We start from the raw sequence: 22,741 nt of genomic DNA, 5'->3' as shown, positions 1-22,741 counted from the left end.
ATATATATATATTATATATATAGAGGTGGCATAAATTTTTAATCTAGATTAATCTAGATAAAATGGCTAATTTGAATTCTGATGAAGGCATTCAGAATATGTGTGCTAACCAAATAATGACTAAAAGTAAGTCTTTGAGAACGGGTTTTCTTAAACCAGGTGGCGCATTAGACCAGGGGCCCATCTCTCTGTTTCCAAAATGCATCACAAACTGCTTGACAATTGCATTTTACAACACAATTAACTATACAGTGTAACCAACTATTTCCACTCAGGGATGTGATTTTTCCAGATTAATCCGGAATTCCGGATTTTTCGACCTGAAAATGTGACCTATGTCACGTATTTGCGACCGTTCGCAAATGGCGGATGGCGAAGTATGATTCCGGACCGCAAGATGCGTCCATGCGGACCGTGAAAGCTTTTGACATAATAATAATAAAAAAAATGCCAAACGCTATTTCTAATAAATACATTTATATCAAGCACACTAGGGTCAGCGTTTGGGTGCAATCTTCCAGGGGCGGATCTACCGGGGTGGCACGGGGTGGCAATTGCCACCCTAAGAAAAAGCCTTGCCACCCCATTTGCCACCCCAGCACTGTCCTAGTGTTCTAAAAATAAAAGAGTTTCCTCGACCGATTTACAGCAGCGACTCTGTATTTTGATGAGATAAAAATAGCGTGCGTCCCAAACATCTATCAGCGTCGCCCTGGAAACCAAGGACTGACACCTGGAAGAGCTAGTCAGATGCCAAGCGATCAAGCGAAAACATGCCGGGAGGTTGTCGTATCAGTCCGCGATGGCTTGAAAACGACAAATACGAATTATTTTTAAAATTAGTAGTGGGGGCTCGCAAAATCGTCAGCCCGACGTCCCGGGGCTATTGTGTTTTCATGTCGGGCTACTAAAATGTTTCACCAGCCTCCCCGACGGACTATCGTAAAGTAGAGGGCTCCTGCGGGTTCTAAACTCCTCAATTTAGTTGTATCAAATTTAAGGCCATAAAAACTTTTAAATACGTTAAATAGAATAAGAAAATGCTTATATAAAATTTTAAGAGGTCTCAGTTGAGGACGGAAAGACGAGAATCGCGATAGGGCTGGATGAAACTTCAAAAGGCAATGATGTCACTGAATAAATATGCGCGCTGCACGTTTCAAAACAGTCAAAACGCGGCACTGATGTGAATTTGTAAATTTTCAGATGTTTATAGTCAGATTATTGCAAATATCGACCCACATTTTTATGCAACAAACACATAGAGTTTTAAATGTGAAACAAATTAATGTGCTTTCTAAAAATCGAAACAATTAAGACAGTAATATTTATGTTTTAAATAAATATAATCAATTATCTACTTGGTTTATCCCTTTTAATGGTATAAAGGCTGAAATGCCATTGTATAAGACGTTTTGTTTTTGTGAAAATCTGAATTATAAGTCATGTCATTTTATGGCTTAATAAAGTATGTTACATTGTCCAACCCCACTCATACTGTGTTCATTTTACATGTGCAGCTCTTAAAAAGGGTCATACATTGCCCTAAATTGATATTTAAAAATTCTGCAGATGCACTGTAAATAGTGAAAAAAAAATCCTTCCTATTTGTTTGTTTGTGTATTAAAAATATTTTTGATTGCCATTTAGACTTCTATCTGATTTTTTTATATTTTAAAATATTGTCTTTTTTATTTGGGCTAGATAAATTAATGTTATAATTAATTTTATAGCTTCTTTTTGACTACCTTTTAGTACTTTTAGGCTAAAATGTGAAATGCATTTGTGAAAATCTTGTTTTTGAACTACGAGTTTTAGAATTTTAGTTTAGTATCGTTTTTTTTTTTACAGTCATTTTATACCAGTCATTAATATGTTACCATAGACATTGCCCTACCCCACTCATTCAGTATTACTTTTATTTGTGCAGGTCTTAAATACAAAAATAAAAATAAAAATACTGGAGATACTCTGTAAATTATATTAATTAAATATTTTAAATTAATTTGTATACTGTATGTTGGCTATTAATATTAGGCAATGTTATATGCAATCCAGACAGTTGTTTTTTAATAGCACAATAACATCTGTTTTAACACAGTGCTGGAAAATCTTGAAAATGCACCTTGAAAGTGCTTGAATTTAACTTGTGAATGGTTAAATAAACTGTTGGTCATAACCTTGTTATTTAGTTTTCGGTCCATGCAAATTTGTTGGTTTGTTAAAAAGATATTTGAATATTTTTAAAGGTCATTTTGTTGCTCTTGTTGCACTGAATACTGTGATTTATTTTATTCATTTTGAAGATATTTGTTGGTGATTTAAATGTGGTTTCTGTATATTTATTATGTGTTTTGTACTTAAGGAAACTTGATCCACTGAGACTTTGTATCCATATGCAGTCTGCATTGTTTGTCATGCTTTGTAAATTAAACTTGGCATAGACTTGCTACAGGTTTGCATAGAACTCAGTAAAGAGAAGTTAAATATACCATGCCATCTAATTAAATCTAACTTTCCAATCCAGATATCAGGTTCAAGTCAATCACACATCAGCTTTTATTTAATTTTTATAGGAAAATGTAAAAAAAAGTGCACCCTGGTGTATACACCATAGGTATACACCGAATAAGAATAGCGTTCCTTGAATCCACAAAAAAAACATGCAAGGATGCTTGCTTCAGTGTTGCCACCCCTCATAATTTTCATGCCACCCCCTTGCCACCCCATGAATAATTTTCTAGATCCGCCCCTGCAATCTTCCGTTGCCAAACGCTATTTCTAATAAATACATTTATATCAAACACACTAGGGTCAGCGTTTGTGTGCAATCTTCCGTGCAGTGAGGAGAGAAAAGATCGGCAGACAGATGTAGCTTTCAGTGAGTGAAAAACGTTGATGGAAAATGCATTATTTTGCGGTTACGTCGCAAAATATTGTAAATATATCTTTTATACTGTATTTTTATACATATTTATATTTTAAACCACGACGGTGAGCCAATGGATATCACACAAGCAACGTGAAAACTGCATATATTAAAGTGAAAGTAAAAACAGCCCTTTCAGCATCTAATGTGCACATTCTCTAAGAGACAATGATAGACGAATATACTTCATATGCTGATATTAATTTACTTCCCTAATATTTCTCTTCTGCAAAATAAAAAGAAACGTATTTTGTGTAGGCTAAGGGTTTTTGAAAGTCAGTTCTTGAAATAAAGCTCTTCATATTTATTGATGACTGTAGTGTTATTAGGGGTTAAGAAAGACTAATTATTTCCGGTGGTCTTAAATGTGGGGACTAAAAGGCAAGAATTGCGATGAAACTTTATAAGGTTATCCATTGAATAAATATGAGCGCTGCGCGTTTCAAAGTCATCTGCGGCGCTGTTTTGTGTATCATTCTGATAGCGCCTCCTGCTGGAAGAGAATGATCTGACATTTTTTTATCAGCTCGTAGGTCTACTGTTGTCAAAAAGACCAATGTAAACAAATCAGTCCATGGTTTTAAGCACCAAACACGTGGAGTTGTAAATGTTATCTGATGGATCGACAAGATCATGTGTTATACAAATTTAAACAATTAAGGCAATAAAATATATGTTAATTAATATAATACTTGATTGACAATAATTGTTTAAATTAATATAAGAATTGATACTTTTGACTCTTGAAGGCTGGAATGTGAATTTTATAATTTAAGAAATCTTTTTTGTTTTGGGAAATCTGCATCTCAATTGTAAATCATGCTTTTTACAGTCATTTTAATAATTTATTTATTTATTAATTAAATTTTGTTCAGGTCTTTAAAAAGTATTTAAATTTAATACTAATAAAGAATTTAAGATTAAATATGCTGCAGATACCCTGATCTCGCGAAAAAAAAAAAACATAAATAGTTTTTTATATATAATTGTCTGGACCTCGAGCCGTTTTAGTTGAAGACCCCTGGATTAGATGATCGATTTTGAGTGATTTTCTACTATGGCAGGATGTTTAAGCTGCATTAACATTAAATTACTTGTATTTGCTAGCTATTAGGGATGCTCATTTCGGTTAATTTTCCCAACCGACAACCGCAAATCATTAATATAATCTTAATATATTTTCCTGCTTTTTTGTCCTTAGCCAATCACATGCCTGATCAAAAGATGGCCTGTGGCCCATGTGTTCTATCAAAAGATGGCCTGTGGCCCATGTGTTCTATCAAAAGATGGCCTGTGGCCCATGCGTTCTATCAAAAGATGGCCTGTGGCCCATGCGTTCTATCAAAAGATGGCCTGTGGCCCATGTGTTCTATCAAAAGATGGCCTGTGGCCCATGCGTTCTATCAAAAGATGGCCTGTGGCCCATGCGTTCTATCAAAAGATGGCCTGTGGCCCATGCGTTCTATCAAAAGATGGCCTGTGGCCCATGTGTTCTATCAAAAGATGGCCTGTGGCCCATGCGTTCTATCAAAAGATGGCCTGTGGCCCATGCGTTCTATCAAAAGATGGCCTGTGGCCCATGCGTTCTATCAAAAGATGGCCTGTGGCCCATGCGTTCTATCAAAAGATGGCCTGTGGCCCATGCGTTCTATCAAAAGATGGCCTGTGGCCCATGCGTTCTATCAAAAGATGGCCTGTGGCCCATGCGTTCTATCAAAAGATGGCCTGTGGCCCATGCGTTCTATCAAAAGATGGCCTGTGGCCCATGCGTTCTATCAAAAGATGGCCTGTGGCCCATGCGTTCTATCAAAAGATGGCCTGTGGCCCATGTGTTCTATCAAAAGATGGCCTGTGGCCCATGCGTTCTATCAAAAGATGGCCTGTGGCCCATGCGTTCTATCAAAAGATGCCCGTGGCCCATGTGTTCTATCAAAAGATGCCCGTGGCCCATGTGTTCTATCAAAAGATGCCCATGGCCCATGTGTTCTATCAAAAGATGCCCGTGGCCCATGTGTTCTATCAAAAGATGGCCTGTGGCCCATGTGTTCTATCAAAAGATGCCCGTGGCCCATGTGTTCTATCAAAAGATGCCCGTGGCCCATGCGTTCTATCAAAGGATCGCCCTGTTTCACGTCGCAATCAAGGATACCAGGAGCATATGTTAATTTAAAAAAAAAAAAAAAAAAAACAGCTAGTGGTTCATTTAAGTTAACCATGAATGGCACTCATCTAAATCTAATTTGTTTCTCTTTCTTTCTCCATCTAAGCCAGGAACCCAAGGATTCACGACCGTAAGGTAATTTTAAAACCGTCCTTTGGGGGTGGGCCCCGTTCTGGTGGATCCTTAAGTCCACCTATCTTTGGGGGTTAGCGGCGCCCCCGCCTTCGTCTTCAGGCGGGACTCGCTGTTTCCGTACCCTCGGAATGCGAGTTACGAACGGGGCCTACGCCAAAGAACCGGATTGCTTGCTGAGCTTCTACATAAACGTAATCGGTATAGTATAAATTCTCCCGAGTCTTTCTGGTAGAAATGAAGCTAGCGCAAGTTCTGGCAGGAAGACTCAATCGTTCGCGTCACTAATTACCTCCTCATCTTCCAATCATATCATTACTGTAGCTTTAAAGGGTAGCGCTTACCATGTCTGAGTTCGCAGATGCTGTTGCTCCAGCACCTCCATCCTCCCCACCTCCACCAAGATGGAATCTCTCCTCCAACTCCTCTATTCTACCAAGCTGGGTCATCCCTCTATTACCACATACATCAATCAGGCTATCCCCTTCTTCACGAAGACCTCAGATTGTCTTCCTCAATCCTCACCATCACCAGTTGGCCCCTTTCCTGACTCCGCAGGGGGGTTAGCGGCGCCCCCGCCTTCGTCTTCAGCCGGGACTCGCTGTTTCCGTACCCTCGGAATGCGAGTTACGAACGGGGCCTACGCCAAAGAACCGGATTGCTTGCTGAGCTTCTACATAAATGTAATCGGTATAGTATAAATTCTCCCGAGTCTTTCTGGTAGAACTAATATGACAGATGAAACAAAAGACAAATAAATAAATTATTTTTAATTTCAAGAGTTTTTTAATTTTGTCTTTCTTTCATAAGAACAATTGAATTACATTGAATTAGCTTTTTTTAATATGTTTAGATTACAATCATTACAGGCTTTCACCAAAAAAAGAAAGAAAAAGCAGTAACTATATTACTATAGCAATAGCTGAACTACATTAAACATCCTGAACGAATCAGTCAGATTTACACACACACTCAAACACAATCACCGTGGCACCTTGTTGATATCTTGCACTCATATCAACACTGAATTTATTTTTGATGTAACCTGTGAAAGGCAGAAATAAACAGAACATAAGTTCACTATCCATATCAATTGTTGAGGAATGGCGTGGGGAATGAAACTGAAACACTGGCCAATGTAGTGTTGGAGGTTTTATGGCTACAGTACGTGATACTCTGATGCCAAATGCTCTTAACGAGACAGAAGTCAGACTCGCCATAAAAGATGAAGTAAACAGTCATGCGGATGTAGACAAAGCTATCAAACAGTGGCAAAACTTGTAAAGAGCATTAGGAAAAGCACCTCAAATACTGAGGCGGCTGATAAACTGGTGTGTGTTTCAGTCCAGCATGAGTCACCAGATGAAGCTGTCAGCTGCTTCTTTACATGCTTCACTTTCAAATGATAAGCCATATGTGAGGTTGATAAATGATAGGCAAATGTTTTTATTTCCAGCCTGATATACTGGAATTAGGCCTACCTTAAGGACCAGCTGTTTATGATCTTCCTATCTGTTGGTCACAGTCAAGTTTTTTTTAATGATAATATCCAACAAAATCACTGCCTTTTGTTGTCTATTTGACTCAGCATGAGCAGAATTAGATAAAAAAAATATAATTTTGCTTCTATTGTTTAAAAATGATTAGCCTAAACTTGAGTGTAAATTTGATGGTTGGCGGCGCTAGATGGTTTGAGTTAGAAACCCAAACTTGCTGTGGTTCATGTTGAGATTGTCCTCTATTTGTGTGCCAAATGTCACAATGATCTTGCAAGCGGTTCTACAGGCTGATAAAGACTAGAGTGCAAACTTAATAGTGTTTGAGACATCCTAAGCAAGTGAAGAGTTAGCAGTATTGAGAAGGGTTTCTCAGATTACATGCATCATCTTTTGCAGTTGCAAGTTTTGACACTTTAAATGTGTTGATGCCTGTTATTTTGTGTCATTAAACTGGGGTTAACTTTTATTTGTCTTTTTTCACCTTAGACTTAATGGCACTGAAAGAGGAGAGTCAATTACTGAATGAAATAGAAGAGAACGATTATGATTTCATACATGGAGAAAAATCTTTTAGTTGTTCACAAACTGAGAAGACTTCCTTAAAAAGGGCTCAAAAGACAGAAGATAAGCCATACACATGCCAACAGTGTGGGAGGAGTTTCACTCACCTTGGAAACCTTGGTGTCCACATGAGAGTTCACACTGGGGAGAAACCTTATGCCTGCCAACAATGTGGAAAGCATTTCCGTCATAAAGGAAGTCTTAAAATACATGTTTTAATGCACACTGGAGAAAAACCTCACACCTGCCAACAGTGTGGAAGAAGTTTCTATCAGAAAGCACACCTTAATTTCCACATGACGGTTCACACTGGAGAGAGCCTTTTCACCTGCCAACAGTGTGGAGTAAGTTTCACTCAAAAAGAAAGCTATAACAGACACATGAGAATTCACAATGGAGATCAGCCTTACACGTGTGATCAGTGTGGAAAGAGTTTTGATCAACATGAAAACCTTGGAGTTCATATGGGAACTCATAGAGAGAAACCCTACACATGTGTGGAAAGAGTTTTCGTCAAAAACAACACTTTAAGGACCACATGAGAATCCACTCTGGAGAGCAACCCTTCACATGCCCTCAGTGCGGAAAGGGGTTTAATTATAGACGACACTTTGAAGACCACATAAGAGTTCATACAGGAGAGAAGCCTTTCACCTGCCAGCAATGTTGAAGAAGTTTCAACCAAAAAGGAAACCTTAACAGACACATGAAAGTTCACTCTGGAGAGAAGCCATATGTATGTGGTCACTGCGGAAAGAGTTTCAGAAATAAAGCAGAACTTAAATATCACATGAGGTTTCACACATGAGAGAACTGTATTTTCGTTATCAGTGTGACATAGTCATGTAATAACACTGGAGAGAAGTCTTTGCTGTGCTATCACGGTGGAAACACTTGAGGTTCACAGCAGATTTGGCCTTTGTTTACACCTGGGTTTAAAATGGGTTTTGGTTGATCAGATCACAAATACAAAATACTGTCTCTGTATCAAAGTCTCTTTTGTCACTTCTCTCCTCATTTTGTCAAGGGGAGGGTAAATGCATGGGATCTTTAAGATCTTCCGTTAAAATGAATCAAATGTTTGCTAAATTTACATAACATTTCCAACTGATCTCATTTACACACGAAATTGTATTTCAGACAACATTGTGGTCAAACCCCTACACATCTCTGACCACTTCTTCATTACACTTAACCTACATCTTGCTACTTGTACTCCCCCAACACCTCTACCTGTTACTTTTAGACGAAACCTACGCTCTCTCTCATCCTCCCCCCCTCTTTCTTAGTATCCTCCTCTCTTCCCTCTCCAACCCACTTCAAATCCCTGGATACTAATGCAGCAACCGACACCTTATGCTCCACTCTAACCTCTTGTTTAGATGATATATACCCTCTCTCCTCCAGGCCAGCACGGGCTGCTCCGACAAACCCTTGGCTATCCGATGTTCTTCGTGAGCATCGGTGCAAACTTAGGGCAGCCAAGAGAAAATCGTACAAATCTAAGGATCCATCTGGCCTGAGGATGTATAGGTCTATGCTCTCATCCTTCTCTACCCAAGTACATACTGCCAAATCTTCATACTTCCACAACAAGATCAACAATGCTCCGAACGCACACAACCTTCAAAACTTTTAATACACTGCTTTGTCCCCCTCCACCACCTCCCACAACTTCTATAATAGCGGATGACTTCGCCACATTCTTTACAGACAAAACTACATCTATCAGTAATAGATCAAGTATCAAGTTCTCAGCTCCACACATACAGGAGCTACAATTGACCACACTCACAAATGGAACTCTATGGGTCTTTATTATTCAAACAATCCTGTCATTGAGAGTAAAACTAATTATTTTGTAATTAAAAAATAAAAGTTTGCAAAAAAAGTCTTCTTAAATCTCAAAAATAAAGAAACTGATAACTAAATTATTTGCAGTGCTTGTAAAATTTTTTACAATCTTTATTTTTATTTGTGCACTTTTCATTGCGAAACCACAAAAGTTGCTCTCTTTTCTGCTGTCTTTTTTTGCGGGTCTAAATTTTTTGTTTGCGAGTTGAAAAGTTTTGCTTGCGAGTAAAGATGAATCTCAGTGGGCGGTCTCTACTTACCAGGATGAAAGGCCTTTTTCTATTGGTCACTCTCGAGTGAAGTGACCACACCCACTACGTTTCCCCGCTGCTGCCGCAGTCAGTCTGACTGAGGAGCGAGTGAGTGAGGTTCTATCAGCCATGGCGAACAAAAGGGTGTTTACTGAGGAAGATAACTAATTTAACGTCTTAAAGAAAATCTGAAGTGCAGGGTGATGTCATAAAAGTCGTTGATCCATATTGCCGGAAGCACAATATGGTGCAGATGTATCTTCTAAAAGCAAATTTTGTCATTGTTTTGAAGTAGACTACCTTATAGGTAAACTTAAGGCTAACATATTCATACTAAACAACAAAGTTCAATTTTGATTTCATAGGGACTGCCTGATAAAGCAAAAACAAAGAAAACTAGGACTCAAATTAGCACATATGACGCTTTATATACAAAGTTCATAATTGTATTAAGCATATTTGTATTTAATAGATTACGCTTCAATAAAAACATTTGCAGTTGAAGTTAATTTCACGTTTGTGTCGTTTCATTTAGACTGTTTTGATCAGCAGGTGTCATTACTGTGCGCTAATTTGAGAGGTTTAAACCAGTGAATCATTTTGTGAATCAATTAATTCAGGAGTTTCAAAAACCTCAGCTTCTCCATCATCAGTACTTGCTTTTAGTTACAAAAATCATTCAGTAATAATTCATTTCACAGTTTTAAATAGAGGTAGAATTCTTTAAACAAGTTGTATTGATGTAAACACCTCAAATTATTAAAAACACACACCATTCTTCAACCAAATCACAGACGTGGGAGCATGCCGCAGACTTGTGACGTCACATAGAAAGAACAAAATAAAAGTATTTTTCGGGCAATTATCGTATTGAGTGCAAATAATGTATTGAGTGTAAATTATAATTTTAATTCAAATATTAAATAAATGCCACCCTATTGGGACAATAAAGCCAGTTTTACACCTAACCTAACCCTACCCAATACTTCATTTTCAACTTTTCAATTATTTTCCTTTTTTATTATTAAAGTGAATGCATCTAAAACACCATGGTACACGCTGTAACATCTACGCCACGAAAACTAATTGTCTTTTGTAGTGTTGACTGACCAAATCACATGTTGGTGAGAAGAGTTAGTGTAAATAGCCTCCGAAGAAAAATAAATACAGGTTTAGGACAACATGAGAGAGAATAAATAATAGGATCGCCTGAGATGTGGATAACCTTGTTTGAAATTTAGGCAAGAGTAGGCAGGCGGCTGCAGTGTGAAGAGGAGTGAAATAAACACGGAAAAGATGGGCAGTTCTGACCTCTAGAAGTGGAACAGATACCTACAAGATCAAAGGTTTATTGGTTTAAAATTTATTTATTCTTTTATTGTTGGCTGACGGCATACATGTGAGTCCTGGTCCCAATATTGGAAAGCACCAGCGCTTGACATTAACAACTGCCAATCTGACAAATAAAGCAATGATGAAGACAGAAAGTAGTTGGTTGATGAGCCTCAAAAAGAGTGAAAGTTTCTGTGTAATTCTGTCACTTAAGGACGTGTTCTGCTGTAGTGGACCATTCCAGGGCCCAGTTTATGGCGAGGGCCCCTCCCTGGCCACAACAGTGGACATAGGTTTGCTACATTTTGATTAGATCACATATATGGTATTCATTTAATAGTTGATTACTTTTGTCTATCTTTTGTTAATAAAATGTATTGTATTACACTTGTCTTCCTTCCTTCCCACAATATGATAGAATTTCTAATTGGAATCCAGTACAGGATGGCCCTAGGACAGTGGTTTTCAAAGCGGTCCTGCGAGCGCTCCTCATCCATAACACCTGATTCAACTCATCAGCTCATTAGTAGAGACAGCAAGACCTGAAATGGATGTGTCAAACATGAGAGACCTACAAAATGTGCAGTGTTGGGGGTGCTTGCAGGACTGTATGTTTGTAGAGTAATTTACAACCGCTTCAAAGGTGGACCGGAATTGTCTGTTTTATACATTTTGGTTTAAACACTTTCCACACTGAGGAGATCTTTAGGCTTCTCTCTATTGTGAATTTTCATGTGCCTGAGAAGGTTTTCTTGTAGACTAAAACTCTTTCCACACTGTTTGCATGTGTGAGGCTTCTCTCCAGTGTGAACATTCATGTGCTTGTCAATGCTTCGTTTTCTACTGAAACTCTTTCCACACTGACAGCATATGTAAGGCTTCTCTCCAGTGTGAACTGTCATGTGCATATCAAGGCTTCCTTTTTGAGTAAAACTCTTTCCACATTGTTTGCATGTGTAAGGCTTCTCTCCAGTGTGAACATTCATGTGCCTATTAAGGCTTCCTTTTCTACTGAAACTGTTTCCACACTGTTTGCATTTGTAAGGCTTCTCTCCAGTGTGAACTCTCATGTGCATATTAAGGCTTACTTTTTGAGTGAATCTCTTTCCACATTGTTTGCATGTGTGAGGCTTCTCTCCAGTGTGAACATTCATGTGCTTGTCAAGGCTTCCTTTATGTCTGAAACTCTGTCCACACTGACAGCATATGTAAGGCTTCTCTCCAGTGTGAACTCTCATGTGCATATTAAGGTTTCCTTTTTGAGTGAAACTCTTTCCACACTGTTGGCAGGTAAAAAGGCTCTCTATAGTGTGAATATTCTCGGGGACGTCAAGGCTTCCACTTTGATTGAAACTCTTTTCAGACTGAGGGGATCTATTAGGCTTCCCTCTATTGTGAATTTTCATGTGCCTGTCAAGGTGTCCTCGTCGACTGAAACTCTTTCCACACTGTTGGCAGGTAAAAAGGCTCTCTAAAGTGTGAATTCGCCTGTGGGTGTAAAGCATTAGTTTTTGATTGAAACTTTTCCCACACAGAGGATATGTGAAGAGTTTCTTTCCAGTGTGAACTTTCATGTGGCAATTAAGTTTTAGCTTTCTTTTGAAACTTTTCCCACACTGTTTGCAGATGAAAGGCTTCTCTCCAGTGTGAATTTTATTGTGGACTTTAAGGTCTTCTTGTCGATTGAAACTTTTTCCACAATTAAAGCAAGTGAAATAACTCCTAGTTTCTGTCTTTTGAGCTCTTTTTTGTTTAGAAGTCTTTTCAGACTGTAAGGAACAAAAAAAACATTCTCCAGTTATGAAATCATGAAGATTCTCAAACTGATCTTTCTCTTCAGTTTCATTCAGTTCTTCTCTCTCCTCTTTCAGCGCTGTTAGGTCTAAGGATGAAAAACAAAGAGATAAAAGTTAACCCCAGTTTAATGACACAAAACAATTAACATCAAAACATGCAGATATGTAATGCAAGTTTGCTAGATCCTATAGCAGGGTGTCCAAACCTGATCCTGGTCAGCCAGTATTCTACAGAGATTAAGCCGGCCACTATACAATTAATAAAAAAAACTAGATGATCTAATGACAGAGTTTAAGAAATCTAGATATAGATTGATCTCAATTATTGCAATCTTTATGTAATATTTCAATGTAATAATTCAACAAATAAATTGAACAAATTTAGAGAGAGATGAGGAAAAAAATAAAAGGGGTCAAGATGAAAATCCATCACACAATATTTCCTTCTGACATTTTATTAAAGGTCCCCTATTGTCAAAATCGAAATTTCCTGGCTTTCTTCATGATAACTAAGGTCTAGGGGCTATGTCACTACCATATAAGTTTCAAAACAGTTAATCCACAGTAAAATGCACACAGCCTGCATAAAGTAGCTGTGCCTTTTCACGAGCCGCTGTGACTTCCATAAAAATGTGACGTCCGATCTACTCAGTCACCGCCTTCAGTCACCACCCCGAGCACCAACCACCCTCCCACCCTCCTTTTACAAAACCCCCAGACAACATTCCATTCCTAAGCAACAACAACAGGAAAACAAGTAGAGAAAACGCTGTTCAGTCGATGGATGTCAGGAAACTACATCAATACATAGGCTTCCAAACAATGTTAATATAAAAGACCAGTGGCACGTCAACTATAGCCTCTTTCACACAGCGATTCCGGAAAATACACGGATAATGTGTCCCATGATTTGTTCCGGAATTGTTTAATTTGGTTCATTCACAGTTGTTTTCCGCAATCCGTGCATGCTTTACACACAACCTGTAAAGACATGTAACATTTGGATGTGAGATATAATGCGACGCGTACATTTCACTAAACTTAAACTAACCTGACGAACAATCTGTGCTTTAACAACTTGTTAAAGAGAGGCTCATGAATATTAATTAGACAGGCCAAATCTACCTGTTCTTGACAGAGCTCCTAAAAAAGGAGCTGTAAAAATATATTGAGATGGATTTTGGCACTTGTACCGCAAATATATATTCTTAAGGACATCAACAACTAAAATAAACCTCCAGAAATGTGTACAATATGTGACCTTTAAGAGGGCAATGATGTTAGGCAGTCATAAAAGTGGGTGGTTACACTGACCTTTTAAATTTAAAACACCCCAAAACTCAAAGGATGAGAAAGAGGGTTATAAATCACTAAATTATGAATGTTTTAGTCAAAAACATTAGTAATATTGTAATAATATATCTGGAAACAATATAAAAAATAAATAATAATAAGAAAAAAAACTTCTGCACTGCATTTAACCCATCCAAGTGCACACACACTGTGAACTGGGGAGCAGTTGGGGGTTCAGTGCCTTGTTCAAGGGACTCACCTCATTCGTAGTATTGAGGGTGGAGAGAGCGCTGTTCATTCACTCCCCCACCTACAATCCCTGCTGACCTGAGACTCGAACCCACAACCTTTGGGTTACGAGTCCGACTCTAACCATTAGGCCACGGCTTCCCCAAATACAATGATTTTAAGCCCGCTGTAAAAGATTCTATGTTTATAATGGTATTACATGCTTAATTATAGCCTCAGGATTGCCAAAAAAAAAAAAAGTATGAAAAGTATGGTCATCGAATTTCCATTGTTTTGAAGGCTGAAAATAGCTGAATTTGAAAACCATATCTCTAGGCTCATTTTAAAACGAGATTGTAAGATTTCTATTGATATTAAAAGCTTAAATGTAGCATCAGAAATGCCAGACCTCTTATTAAGCTGATATTGGAACTTCACCACATGCAGTGATTTTACGAAATTCACTAATTCTGGAGGCCCCAGCACAACTAACCAATAAGAGCCCATGAGATTGCACTGGAAAACATTCTTGACCTCTCAATTTCTGGCTCCATGCGATCAAAGGTACCAATAATAAGCTTTCACGAGTTCCCACTTACTGATAATAAACAGAGTAAAAAGATAAGCGTGTTTGGCGTGCTGTCCGGGAGAGGGCTCCGAGCTCAAAATTCGTTCCCGAGCCCGGGGCACTGCCCCTGCCTGGGGAGAGGGTCCGAGCTCAGCAATCGGCCCGAACCCAAGAGCTCCTCCCTGAGAGAGGAGACGGGGTGGTGGAGGGATGTTGAAAAACGTGAGATAGGAAAGGTAAGGCTGCCTTGGTTATTTATAGAGATTCCCTTTAACACCGATTGGATAGGGAGTAATTACTGATGATGCGCTGGCCGTGTTAATTATCTGTGCGTGCTCCTCCCGAAATTTGTTAATAAAACATCACTTCACGAGTTCCCACTTACTGATAATAAACAGAGTAAAAAGATAAGCGTGTTTGGCGTGCTGTCCGGGAGAGGGCTCCGAGTAGTGTTGGGCGATATGCTCAATTTTCATATCGCCCTATCGTCAGCCTGAGAGATCGCCGATACACGATACTATCGTGCTAATTTAATTAATTATCTATGTACTAAATTCCTTATTCGTTTTGTAAAGGTAGACTTTCTTTGGGCATATGATTAAGTTGTGCGTGTACAGAGCGCTATCTGCCGGAGTTGTTCAAGTTACTTTCGGTTTCATTCTCTGCTATCGTCAGTGAGTGAGTTGTAAATGTGCGTGCCAGAATGTAAATGAATGAATCTTTCTTTACCCGTCATATTGCGAGTATGTTACCGCTGTATGTCTGACCGTTATCATCAGGTGATGGTGTAGTTCAGTTCATATTGAATGCGGAGAAGTGATGCGCGTGTAATTCACGTGCGTATGTTTAGCGCCATCTGATCGCATCGTAATTCTAATTAACGCCTACAGACGTTAGAGATGAATGTTTATGTTTACTATATACAGACTGATTATGATACATCGTAATTAATTCAACCTGAACCAGGTTTTACTACCTCTGTTATCCTAATGACTGCAATGCTAATATAATATAATATATTCTATGCTGCATTGCTAAAGTTAAGTTCTTTGTTGACGGATAATAATAATAATCGTCTAACTATCGTCAAAGGCATCAGCAACAGGCGATATCTCTGACTATCGTCGATACACGATACTATCGTCTATCGGGACAACCCTAGCTCCGAGCTCGAAATTCGTTTGGCAATCGGCCCGAACCCAAGAGCTCCCCCAAAAGGCTAAACAATTGCAGGACAGCAGCCAAGGTAAACCGCTGTAACCCCCAAAAGGTGCTTAGTTTTTTGGCTGAAGGCATGCTGGATGATCGTAGAAGCGGGTAGGGGAACAGGAGTGGGAGGAGCTCCAGCGGAGGCTGCTAAGGCAGAAATAAGAGAAAAAGTCTCCTGCGGGAGCGGGTACTGCTGCGGCAGTGAGAAGGAGGGGTCTCCTGCGGGAGCGGGTACTGCTGCGGCAGTGAGAAGGAGGGGGCTCCTGCGGGAGCGGGTACTGCTGCGGCAGTGAGAAGGAGGGGGCTCCTGCGGGGGCGGGTACTGCTGCGGCAGTGAGAAGGAGGGGGCTCCTGCGGGAGCGGGTACTGCTGCGGCAGTGGGAAGGTGGGGGGGTGGTGCTCCTGCGGGAACTGCTGGGGCAGAACCTAAATCAACTGATGAGGGCCTGGTGGGCTTCTTTAATATGGGATCTGTTCGATCGGATATAACTCTTGAAAGCCTCCGATGACCAGCGCCCCAGTGTTTGGATTTGGTGCTGTGACATACCTTTTTCGGCTGCTGTTGTAGCTGCGCCTATTCGAAATGAGTGACTAGAGAAGTTATCGGCTGGGGTACCGGATAAAAGCAGGACCGACTTGAGATGCTTTTGGAACCAGAATCGAGAGACAGGACGGTTGAAGTCATCTGTGAAAAGGGGGTCAGATGGATTTTTTAATTGGGATCTCCTGAGCTGGAGGAAGGCTAGGAGGGTTTGGAATGGTTGGATGGGAGATTGGAGATTAAAGATATAGATAAAATGGCCTTTCTTTAACTGGTCTGACTTGCTTTGCTTTATGAAGTAGGAAATAACTTCATCATCTAGCACTGCTAGGTCGGAGATGGATGGGTGCATATTCGGGTTGAAAACGGATGTGGTAGTGAGTTCAGAGCATCTGAGGAAGCCAAAGAATGCCAGGATGAACATGGCGTCTAAGGTACGGGCGGTGTGTAAAGATTGGTAACCTTTACGGAGAGTAGAGACACATTTAGTTAGAATTTTCAGGGTTATAGGCTGGCGGGTGTCGGGGCGGGTAGGATGGGTTTTTTGAATACCTTTGATGAGCAGGGACGTCTGGGAATTGGATATATTGCGTGAAAGTGAGCCGTATATGAGTTTATGAAGAAATTGGATACCGCTTAGGTATCCTTTGATTGAGCTGATCTGGAGGTTTTTTATGACGTTGAGGTAGGAGATGAAGGAGGTAATGGCTAACAGGGAGAAATCGGGGAACGCCAGATTATAGGCGGAGTGGAAAGTTTTAAAATATTTCCACGCTGTTAGGTATGACTGAAGTGTGCTGGGGGAGACGGCTTATAAGATGGACTCCAAAGATGCTGATAGGAGAGGTCTCAGAGGGTGATTTAAGGGAACATCAGCTCTGAATAGGGAGGTACTGGGGTTGGGAGTGAATCCGCCTCCGGGGCCAATGCTCTGAATTTCTGAAAGGAAAAACGAGTGAGAGAGTCAGCTATTACATTTTTTTTTTTGAGCCAGGGATGTGATGAGCAGTCATAATGAATTGGTCGCGAGCTGGAATCCAGATCAGCCGTCTTACTGCGGAAGAATGTGAACGACCTTTATTAATGCAGTGCACGGTGGCTTCGTTGTCGCAATGCACAATTATACCGGTGGCTGACCACTCTTTACCCCATAGAGTGGCTGCGACGACTAGAGGGTACAGCTCGAATAGTGCTGAGGACAATAAGTGCTGCGGTAATTCTGTTAGCTGGGAGGGCCATGTGGAAGCGAACCATCGGCCGTGGTAGAAACCTCCGAACCCGACGGAGGGAGCGACATCGGTAAATAGCTGAATATCGACTGGGGAGGAAACCAGATTTTTATAGAAAAAGGATAAGCCGTTCCATTGTTTAAGGAAGGATATCCACAGGTTAAGTTCGTTACGGCATGAGTCATGTAAGTATATCTGATCTTCTAGCGCGTGGACAGAGGATGCGAGGGAGAGAAGGTGAGAGATGAAGGGGTGACCTTGCGGAATAATGCGCATCGCAAAATTCAGGTGGCCGAGGATGGATAAAAGCTCGCGTTTGGAGCAGCTGGAGGCGGTTAAGAGAGAGTAGGCTACCAAAATGGTCCTATCGATTTTCTCTTTAGGAAGAGAAGCCTGAAATTTTTGGGAATCTAGGTTGACGCCCAAAAATTCGATGGAAGTGCTAGGACCTACGTTTTTTTCCTGTGCGAGAGGGATCCCTAGCTCGGCAAAGAGTTTTTGGGTTGCCGCGAGATGGGCGGATGGAAGGGAGTCGGGGGGTGAGATAATTAAAAAGTCATCCAGGAGATGAACCAGAAACGGTAAATGATAATTGCTAGAGAGGATCCAGCAAATCGCCTCTGACAACATATCAAAATTTTAGGGCTGCTTCTACAGCCAAATGTGAGGCGGACGGCGAAATAGAATTTTTCCTGCCATCGGATTCCAAATAAATGCCAGTAGTCAGGGTGGATGGGCATGACTTTAAAGGCAGAAGTAATGTCGACTTTGGCCAGCCAAGCACCACGACCTGCTTCTTTGATCAGGGTGATGGCTTGATCAATGTCGTGATAGTGGAGAGAAAATTCTTCAAGGGGAATGAGGCTGTTAATACTTGGGAACGGGGAATTATGAGGGGATGAGAGTTCAATTATGAGGCGTTATTTACCTGAAAATTTCCTGGTTTGCGACGCCAATGGGGCTGACTCGAAAAACATCAAAGGGAGGAATGGAAAAGGGGCCGATCATAACATTTTCTTCTATTTCTTTTTTAATTAGGATGTCCACTGTTTTGGGTTCGGTGAGAGCGGATTGAAGGTTGGAACAGATGAGACTATGGGAGGGGAGACTTACGACGCCTGGGTGAAAGCCATGCGAGAGACCTGAAAGGAGATAATCTGTAAAATTAGAATCAGGATGATGAAGCAATGCAGCAGATAAACGAAAAGCATTGACAGGAGTCGATAGACACTGTCTGTCTTTTTTATTTGCAGCTCTCTGCACTGGGCAGATCAAATGGGCATGGGAGCCACCACAGAAATTACAAACATGCAAAAAACGACAGCGTTGTTTAGTGCACCTCGCATTATTGAAGTTGGTGCATGCTTGACTGCCGGAAGAGGAAGAGCGGCGGTGAAGAGAGGGAGAGGAGAAGGGAGAAGTGTCCATGAGGCGTGGGACATGGCTGGTAGATTTGGGTTGGGATGGTTAGGGACACGGAGGGATAGAAGGGATGACGAAGGGGCAAGAGATGGAGGAGTGCGAGAGAGAACGGCAAACTGCGCAAGCAATGTTGCGGCAGCCGGCGAACACCCTGCTGTGGAGCTCGTAATCCAAGGCCCCCCAATAGGGGCACTGGTTCCACTGGGTGGTACGGATTGCACATTTTGCTGAGAACATTTTGTGGTAAGTGTAATAATGCGAGCCTCCGTATGATAGCTCGAGCTCAGCGATTATCGTGAGGTAATCACTGAGCTCGCGTCTCCTGTGGGGAAAAACAGAGCATATAACCTCTGAGAACCAGTTAAATGCGATGGTGAATTCGGTAAATGAAAGAATGCGAGACGAGCTGTGAGTGGAGTTTTTTAAAGTAACTGAAAATTCGCAGCAATTAATTAGGCGATCCGGCTGTGATTGGGAGAGAGGAGAGAGAAGTGTGAAGAGGTCGATGTCTGCGCCTGCTAAAATCTGTGTCCGGATGGAATTGGAAACGGGAGGTGGATCCAGGGCGATTGCATTTGGAGGGACAGGCAGGGGTGTGGCTGAGGCTAGCGTGAATGAAGTGCGAGGTTGAGCGGGGAGAGAAACTGCTGGGAGTGATAGCGGAGGCGCGCTCGCGCTATAACTGACTCCTGGGGCAGAAAAAAGACAGGGATAGACAGAGGGGATAATGGGCGCCGGGGCTTGAACTGAGAGCAAAGGCATGCTCACGCTATAGTTAGCTCCTGGAGCAGAAGAAAAAGAGGGACGAGCAGAAAAAATAGCAAGTGCTGGGGCTTGCGCCGTTGCAGAGTTAACGGGCGCTGTGGTTTGCGCCGCAAGCGGAGACATGCTTGCGCTAGGGTGGGATGGCTGCGCTGCCGGCCATGGGTATGGGAGGGGATTAGGAGTGTGGAAAGGCATCGGCTGTAAAGGGGTCTTTGAAGCCGGCTGAAGGCTCGCGCCAATGCGGCGGCTTGGAGGGGCGGCGGCCTGGAGGTCGGAGTTGTCATCGGCACGCTGATGTCCTGAAGAACAGAGGTGGGGGCGCGCGCTGGCGGGCGCTGCCTTCGGGGCGCGGCCCAGGCTTGCCGAAGGCCTTTTAGTGTTAGTATGTCCGGGGCGTGCATAAGGGGCGCCGCGGCCTATGCCTCCGATGTTCGTGGCTTTAGGAGGAGGGGTGTAATATGGAGGATCGCCCGACTGCAGGGAAGTAAAGAGGTCGAGGAGCTCCGCTTTAGTGGCTCGGCGTGGAAAGGTGGCTCCGGCGCTGGTGAGCGCTTGCCGCAATCCGGCCACGGTCCACTTCCCTGCAGCTGGGATGGAGGAAAGGGCTGAGGCGAAGGAAGATGCCGGCGAAGGCGGCTGATGCCTCGAGGGTGAAGGTGATGGTGGGGTTCGGCGAGCGTGGATGGCTGAACGGGAGGGCTTACGGCCCCGCTTTGCAGCCGTGGGCTCGCTTTGAAGATCCTGTGGGACGGCGTTTGCCTGCATCATGGCAGGTGATGTTGGCGAGGCAGCAGCCTCAAAAAGATTCTCCTCATGGAGTTCGATCTCGGACATTTCTTGTAGCTTGGTTGGACCAAAGTCTGTTGAAAAACGTGAGATAGGAAAGGTAAGGCTGCCTTGGTTATTTATAGAGATTCCCTTTAACACCAATTGGATAGGGAGTAATTACTGATGATGCACTGGCCGTGTTAATTATCTGTGCGTGCTCCTCCCGAAATTTGTTAATAAAACATCACTTAATTTCGTTTAGAACCTTAGCTTTTTTTTGTTTTAAAAATGTGGGGTACAGTTAAATGAACCAGTTTGACAACCACTGGGTTATATCGTTCTCATAGTAAAATACAGTACCTTCTTTATAGATGTTTTTCCTGAACACGGAAGTAAGTCTGACTCTTAACTGACTCTTAACTCTGCATTGTTTCTAGTCAAATTAGCGTATAATCCGAGCTAATAATCTAATGTTAAACCTATTCATAGGTTTTTAAATTACACATGACTCCATAGCGCTATCACTTTGCAATTTTGCAATGACCATCATTTGTCAGTGCCTCACTTTAGTGACTGTGTAGATGAGACGAAGCTGCGGACATTAGCTGCATTGAAAACAGACAGACGCTATTTGAATGGGTTCCTATGGAGACCGGAACATAAAAGCATTCAATCTGACGTTAAAATTCGTAATGGCGGTGCTCATCGTTTACTCAGGAAAAAGGTCTATAAGTATGACCTACTTCTCCACTCTGATGCCTCCTAAATAGCGGTCATCTTTTTATTCACTTGATTATATTGATATTATTTGAATTATCTCTCTCTTTATCTATGCATTTTATATATTTTGTTCTTCTTTCCCCTTTTCCAATTTTTTTCCACCCTTTTTGAAAAACTACTTTACACAAGATTTAGAGGTGTACAACTTAGACAATACAATCTTACATTTCACATAATTACATCTAAATTTATCCTGAATGTTTGTGTTTTGCTTATTTTTTTTTTTATTGTAGACTTGTTTTATATTTACAGTACTGTTTTCCTATTTTGTACTATCCTATATGTCTTATAAAATAACAACAAAAAACAGATATTTCAGAACTAGAAGAATTCCATGAAAAAGTATCATCTGTTCCATTTGTATAGTCTCAGTGAGCTTTTATGTGGTTTTACACATGCGCAGTAAGGCAAATTTAACATTTTGTGACATTTCAGTGTGAATGAGAAAGTTTTGAAAAATGCTTGATAGAGAAAATTTTAAAACAAACACTTTTCAATTGTATGCAGATTGATTTAGATGTAGCCTTAGTGTCCTCTGGCTGTTGGATTTACTTACCAAATGTGATTACTCACATTTCAAGGTTTGCTTTTGCACAAAATAAATAATTTTCTTACTTTTGCATAATTGGCCAAAGTGCTATAAATAAATGGTTTTAATATTAGAAGTGAATACTGGGTTTAATGTTACAGAAATATTATATATATTGTTTAGGCTAATTCCATATTATTGTTAAAATCTTAATGCATGATGTCACTTGAAGGCAGTGTTAGTATTTGTCACGTGATCTCAACACTTCTGTCGAATGTCTCTACATTTCTACACCTGTGTGACATTATTCATAAATATTTCAGCTTTGAGAATGAAAACCAACCTGTTTGTTCCTCAGTATCTTCATGTTTGACTCTGAATGTTTCTTCAATCTTCATGTCTTCACTCTCCTCTTTAATAAACGCCATCTTTCTAATAGTGTGTCATGTAGATCTCAGTTGCTCCACAACTTTTTCTGTGTGTTTGTACACTTTGTCCTGTTTAAGATGAGAACAATTAACAGAAAGAAAATCAATGCAGGCTAAATCTCTGTGTGCATCTCAATCAGCTTCCTATAGTTTACTAGCAAAGGAGTCGGTCAGAGTGAGAGTTAATGGCCTGATTATTGCTCAAAACGCTGATATTTTACCAATAAATAACTGAACACAGAAGATAAAAGAACAGAAATGACCATGAAATGAATTGCCATTTAGTTTTAATTAAGATTAAGCATTTAATGATTATATTGCGTTTAATATATTACATTTAGAAATAGAAAACTGCTATTGTTTGTAAAAGTTCATAAGACACGTTTGTGTTTGTTGTTGTCGTTGTATTTCCAGTGTTTTGAGCAGCAGATGTTGTCAGTGTGCGGTGATTTAAAAGTGAATCATT

At 40.8% G+C, this 22,741-nt stretch overlaps 1 protein-coding gene across 1 annotated transcript; it reads right to left on the bottom strand.

Annotated features, from left to right (window-relative positions):
- Positions 1-10,734: 10,734 nt before the first annotated feature.
- Positions 10,735-22,340, bottom strand: LOC141333318 (uncharacterized). The gene is made up of 2 exons (XM_073838299.1): positions 22,191-22,340; positions 10,735-12,601 (listed from the first exon to the last, which is right to left on the bottom strand). Exons 1-2 carry the CDS (start codon positions 22,273-22,275, stop codon positions 11,397-11,399), a joined length of 1,290 nt encoding a protein of 429 aa, XP_073694400.1. The 5' UTR covers positions 22,276-22,340; the 3' UTR covers positions 10,735-11,396.
- Positions 22,341-22,741: the final 401 nt, after the last annotated feature.

The sequence above is a fragment of the Garra rufa genome, chromosome 4, assembly GCF_049309525.1.
Source record: "Garra rufa chromosome 4, GarRuf1.0, whole genome shotgun sequence".
Taxonomy (NCBI): Eukaryota; Metazoa; Chordata; class Actinopteri; order Cypriniformes; family Cyprinidae; genus Garra; species Garra rufa.
The sequence above is the reverse complement of the archived record's forward strand: the minus strand, read 5'-3'. Positions and strand labels throughout refer to the sequence as shown.

Bases quoted from the DNA above. Each gene is read 5' to 3' on its own strand.
- LOC141333318 (XM_073838299.1), bottom strand. From the start codon at position 22,275: ATGGCGTTTATTAAAGAGGAGAGTGAAGACATGAAGATTGAAGAAACA. The intron at 12,602-22,190 runs GTTGGTTTTCAT...TTTCATCCTTAG, and splicing joins AGATACTGAGGAACAAACAG to ACCTAACAGCGCTGAAAGAG.